Below are 6000 nucleotides of genomic sequence, written 5' to 3'. Positions count from 1 at the left end.
TTTCCCATGGGACAAATAGTTTGAACTAGCTGGGGTTTAAATCAACACTGTGGGCACTGAATTAGTCAATGATTCTGAAGAAGGCTTTGTTGGCATAAAGTTCTGCTTTGATCGTCATAGTATTTACAGCTTTTTAATTAGATACAGTTCAGAACAATGGCTTTTGTCAAAGCAGTTTGGGGAGTGAACAACTTGACTTTGTTTAGGGTTTTAATGACATTCTGTCTGTTAATATCATGTGGCTGGTTTTAATACAATGATGAAGTTAGGATTATTTTGGGCATTGTCACTGCTTTGTCAAAAGAAATTAAGTATTCTAAAAAACAGTGGCATGTATTGCTTTCTTTATTATCATAAGTTTGATCATTTCTCAACATATTAAAACCCAATCATTTGCCTTAGGCTTGCAGTGGAAAAACTAATTTTGCACCCACAAATTTGAAAGATGCGACTCTTTTGTTCATCCTGACTTATTTTCATGTGCTGAGTGACTTGTTGGGGAGTGCTGAGCTCTTTTTCTACAAGATTTGAAGGTGGTTGGTTCCATTTTCAGTGTTAGACATTTCAGAATTGGCTTCTGATATAAAGTAAACCCAAAGCCAGTGTGAAAATTCCTCAGGGATCTTGGCAGAGCTGAACTCCATCATTTCTGGAATGGTAGATTGGGCTAAATACACTTTTAAAGCTTTACAGTAAGCATTTGTAAAATTTGTGAAGTTATGAGAGCAAGAAAGTTAAGGAGCCACTGATGTATTTAGACCAACTTCTGCAATTCAGTGCTCAAATGGAGATACTTATCCTCTAATTAACAAATATTTTTTTACAAGCTGCCTACTGAAGTCAATGGGAATGAAAAATTGGCTGTAAATAGTTGTTTCATTAAAGCTTGGATTAAATCTTCATGTTCTCTCATTTGTGATTCTGTTGGGGCAGAGTAAATATTGGTCAATATTCTCTGTCACCTGAGGCAAATGACTCACTGCTTCACTTCTATCCACAATATGACTCATAATGATGCCAAAAGCCATTACTTTATGTTAACAGTAATTTTATGTGCAAACTATCACCATGGTGGTTAGAGAAATTGGTGTTTTCATCTCAAGTAGGGTGAAATATAGGATCCTAAAATTCTTAATGTCTTTATAACAGGCCTATTATGTGTTTGACACCTCTCAAACAATCATTGTTTGGCATTTTGATATAAAAACCTGTGCATGCTTTTCAAAAGAGAAATTTTAAAGCTTACAGGGACAGAGGAATGAGTGTAGGATGGAACTGGAACAGCTGCTGTGCAATTGTAGTGAAGTAAAAGAAATTTTGGGGAAATCTATGAAGACAATTATAAACCGAAAAGTGCTGTCTTAAAGCAGGACATGATTGAATAATTGGATTCATATTACTTTTTGGATATTGAACTATTGTGTGAAGTTACCATGTTCTAGACTGTTTTGAGAATTTTCTCTGGGAAATGTCAGATTTTTTAAACAGGATACAATGCAAGTGCAAAAAGACACTTTTTAAGAAGTCAAGCAGAATTTGAGGTTTTGTCACAAAAATTTCATTTTTATATTTATGGTGCCTGGCATGAATGTTTTTGAAGCCTGTATAAGTGAGCATAAACAAAAATCAGAGTTTACTTGCTGCAGCCTAAAAATCACTCTTTAAGCCTTTTCTCCTGGTCTCTTTCAACTTAACATCACTTTTTGTAGCGAAGTTGTATGCCTGGTTTGCTTCCTTGTTTGCAATTCTGGGTGTGCACTTTACAAAAGTTTGAGGACCTTAAATTCTCTTCTGCTGCTGAGAGCAGGCTCACCTGATGAGACAGAGAGACTTCAGCCCTGGCTATGAAACTCCTTTGGTCAGGATTTTTGGGACCCCAGCAGCTCAGAGCATGGTGCCTGGTCTGGAGATCGATTGCGCAGGTCCTGCACAGTGTGTTGGACATACAGATATTGGGAATAACAGCATATTCAGGCATAGCAGCTCTTTGGCAGAAGGCAATGCATCAAATACACTGCATCTTCAAACACTCTGCTTTTCCCCCATGCAATTATTGTATGTTAAAATAGTTATTAAATTTGAGAGATGGTAAATAAGCAGCAGAGTAATATATAACTGGTACTAGTAATCCCAAGCAGTAAAACGTACCAAATAATTAATGTTATTTTCTTTTCATATTCCTTATTTTTTTTCTTTAGAACTCCAGAATTACTCGCTCTAAGCAGTAAAACGTACCAAATAATTAATTTTTTTTCTTTTCATATTCCTTATTTTTTTCTTTAGAATTCCAGAATTACTCGCTCCGATGAAGATAAGGAAGGTTCCTGGGATGCCTGGGGAGCCTGGAGTGATTGCTCACGGACCTGTGGAGGAGGAGCCTCCTACTCCCTGAGGAGATGTCTAAATGGCAGGTGAGACCCAGGTTTGTGTGCATGTGTATGTGTGTATTCTACAGCTCTGCCAGACTTCCCAACCCTCTGCTTGTGGCTTGTTTCTGGAACCAAGGGCTGTGTACAGACAGGTTAAGTGGTATAAAATACTGCTTTTAATATGTGTTTGTAATAGATAAATGATTTAGGCTTCAACTCTGATAGAACTTTAAAGTGTTATGAAATATGTTTGTGGAATAGCAAGAATGATTTACTTCGTATGGTCAAATATAGCAAGAACTCCTGTCAGTGTAATATAAAGCAAATGGGGAGTTACCTGTGTACAAATTAGCCTTCACTGGGATCTTACTTGAAATAATGTTCAAGTGTAGGTTCCTACATGTCTTCCCTGTAGTGAAAGACAAGTGACCTGCTCCTCATACAGATGTATCAAATGCTGCTTTCTGTTAGGAAACCCTTTCTTTGCCAGTTCCCTCCACGCAGTGGTCCTGGTAGCCACATGTTTTCATGGATAAGACTTTGTGTGGCTTGGAAAGAACTGCATGTGTAGTGAAAACCATTTACCTCAATAGTGAAGCTGAATTAATGTAGGACTTATTGCTGCAATCCTAAAAGTAGGAGTACTAGCTCTGTAGTCAGGCAAGAAGAGATCTAAAACACCTTAGAAGCATCCATAATTGCTTGTTTCACTTGAATCATTCTTAAACATTTGTAACAATTCTGATTACTTTAAAATTTCTATTTAGTTGAGATTTTTTAAGTTAAATGCAGCGTGAGCCAAGAAGTCAGTTTTCCTTAAAGAAGGCTTACAGTGTGATATGCTAGTTAACTGCAAACTGTATGAAATACAGAGCTAAAGGTGATTGATTGAACACTGCCTGTTTCTTCTAGTGCAAAATGCACAAAAAAAATCTTTGAGAAAAGCAATAGTTCCAGCAAGAAGACTTGATATTCTACCAATGTGTTAGGGACTGTAAAACGAGCTCAATAAATTCTAGCAGTATAAATTCCGCTGTGGTTTTATTAATATTTTTAATATGTTCCCCCATGAAAAACATGTGTTTTCCATACCTTGACAAATGTATAGTTTAAAAGTTTTTTTCTATGTTTGACTGTTGTAGCAATGTCCAGGAAATACACAACTGTGAAACGAAGTTTTCACATTTGTATGTGTCGTAAACATTTTTAACTTGCAGGTTGTGATGCAATCAGTCTTGCAAAGGATTGGAAATTTGAGATCTGTAATATCTTGAGCTTGAAGAGTTGTGCCTTCAGTTAAGCTGCTTGAGTTCTTGCTCCAGGCATCCATTGCTGTTTCCTTTTCAAATCCTGTTTTTCAATCCCTCTCACATATTAGAAAAAAGAAATTAATATTTGCTATCAGTTTTCAGGCAAGAAGTGGAAAATGCAGTCCAAGAGCTGTAAATTACCAGCTACACATTCAAGCATTCATTAGTGTAAGGCAGGGCTTTTTGGTATGAAGGGATTATTGCAAAACACTGTTCCTGATTTTAGAGACATCACTAATTAAGATTTCTTGTCCAGTCATTTGAAATATGTTTTCAGTTCTTTCAAGGGCTTGTTTTTGCCATTCTCAAGACGAAGAATGTCTTAGGCTATGCAAAAGTGCTGGTTTGTTATTGAGAAGTTTGGCAGAGTGTTGCTAAAAGAAGTGTGAAACCCAAGCCCCCCATATTTATGAGACCACAATAAATAACCATGACTCTATTATATGCCTGTTATTTCAGCTACTAACAACAGACTGAGGATCTGAATTGCCTGGATTTCAGGATTCACATGCACTGAGCACATTAGAAATTCCTGCAGTCCATGTGAATTGTATTTCACTTAAAATTATCAATTCCACTTATGAGGCAGTAAAATTACATTTTGTTCCTCAAAAGTATTGCACTGTTTTTTGGGAGAAACAAAAAGTTTGAGCCTGGTTTTTTCCTTCCTAAACAAAACAGAAGGAAGGAAAATTAATATTCACTAGCCACATGCTTGATTAAAGGATTGCTTAGATATTCTGATCTTCCTTTCCTCTAGGTTGCATCCCGTTTATTAGGAATAACTTCACTGCAGTCAGCATGGATCAGGCTTAGAGATGCCTTGTGAAATCTTTTTAATGAAATAAATATGTTTTTCATAAGGTGTGCAGTAAATTGGGCTTATAGGAAAAGTCACACGTTCTTTGCTGAAGAGAGACAGCAGTGTAACCCGTTGAATCCCCAGATCCCCTTTGTATTTAAACCTTGTATATTGAGTCCAAATTATGGTAGGGCAGTAGCAATAAAAGTCTAATTTTCTAGAGAATAACTAGCTGTAAAACAGGCAGGGTTTGTGTTTTGCTATTATACAGAGTAACCATTTTTACTCTTGTGTTTTAGGAACTGTGAAGGTCGGAATATTCGATACAAAACCTGCAGTAGTAATGTGAGTCTGGCCTTTAATCCTGTTTCACTTATTCAAACAATGTGTTAAAGTTTAAGAAATGCTGCTTCTTATTTAAAACCTTATGGTGCATAATTTTCTTTCCATCATTATTACCATTTTTAAACATTTCAGTCTGCATGACACCATGCGGTCTCAAATTTAGACTTCCCAAATGGACATTTTCTTTTGGAATTATGATGCCAATTGTGATTCAGAATGTTTTATATCACTTATTAGGAGAATTACACATTTTGGAGAATTAACAAATCAGTTCTCATCTTAAGCTAGCAAGTGCTTTTCCTGGGGGTGCTGTCTTTTAGATGGAGCATTAAACTGAGCTCTGGATCATTAATGATGTGGTGGCACTCTTCATGTGAACAAAGAGGTTAACTGCATGGGTCCCTTTCAGATCATAAATTACTCTTATATTCCCTCTGTTTGCCTAAACCCAGATAGAATCATAGAATCAACCAGGTTGGAAAAGATCTCCAAGATCATCGAGTCCAACCCTATTGTGGTTACTAGACCATGGCACTAAGAGCCACATCCAGTCTCGTCTTGGAAACCTCCAGGGATGGTGAATCCACCACCTCCCTGGGCAGCCTATTCAAATCCCTGATTACTCATTCTATAAAAAATCTCTTCCTAATATCCAATCTAAACCTCCCCTGGCAGAGCTTGAGTCTGTGCCCTCTTGTCCTGCTGCTGGTTATCTGGGAGAAGAGACTGAACTGCTGCTGGTTGTCTGGGAGAAGAGACTGAATCTAACGTCCTGTCAGGTAGTTGTAGAGGGTGATAAGGTCTCCCCTGAGCCTCCTCTTCTCCAGGCTGAACACCCCCAGCTCCCTCAGCCTCTCCTCATGGCACTTGTGCTCCAGTCCCTTCACCAGCCTCATTGCTCTTCTCTGGACCTGCTCCAGCACCTCAATGTCCCTCCTGAACAGAGGGGCCCAGAACTGAGCACAGTCTTCAAGGTGCTTCTGGCTCTGGGAGAAAGGCAACACTTTTCATAAAAATACCCCTAAAAGGTGAGGCCTGAATATCCTTTGGGTTGAATTATACCCAGACAAGTGCAGGTGGTACTCCTGTCATTGTCAATCCCATGATTACTGCCAGCAGCAGGCAGGTGTGGAGTATGACATGTTCTCCTCAGGAGGCCTGACAACGGAGGTTG

At 38.1% G+C, this 6000-nt stretch overlaps 1 protein-coding gene across 1 annotated transcript in view; it reads left to right on the top strand.

Annotated features, from left to right (window-relative positions):
- Positions 1–6000, top strand: part of ADAMTSL1 (ADAMTS-like 1) — a 175773-nt gene that overhangs the window by 77061 nt on the left and 92712 nt on the right. Inside the window, exons 3-4 of the mRNA XM_009071781.1 lie at positions 2284–2411; positions 4781–4826. Coding sequence (XP_009070029.1) covers positions 2284–2411; positions 4781–4826 — 174 coding nt within the window. The remainder of the gene's footprint in view (positions 1–2283; positions 2412–4780; positions 4827–6000) is intronic.

The sequence above is a fragment of the Acanthisitta chloris genome, unplaced genomic scaffold (genome assembly GCF_000695815.1).
Source record: "Acanthisitta chloris isolate BGI_N310 unplaced genomic scaffold, ASM69581v1 scaffold9873, whole genome shotgun sequence".
Classification (NCBI taxonomy): domain Eukaryota; kingdom Metazoa; phylum Chordata; class Aves; order Passeriformes; family Acanthisittidae; genus Acanthisitta; species Acanthisitta chloris.
The sequence above is the reverse complement of the archived record's forward strand: the minus strand, read 5'-3'. Positions and strand labels throughout refer to the sequence as shown.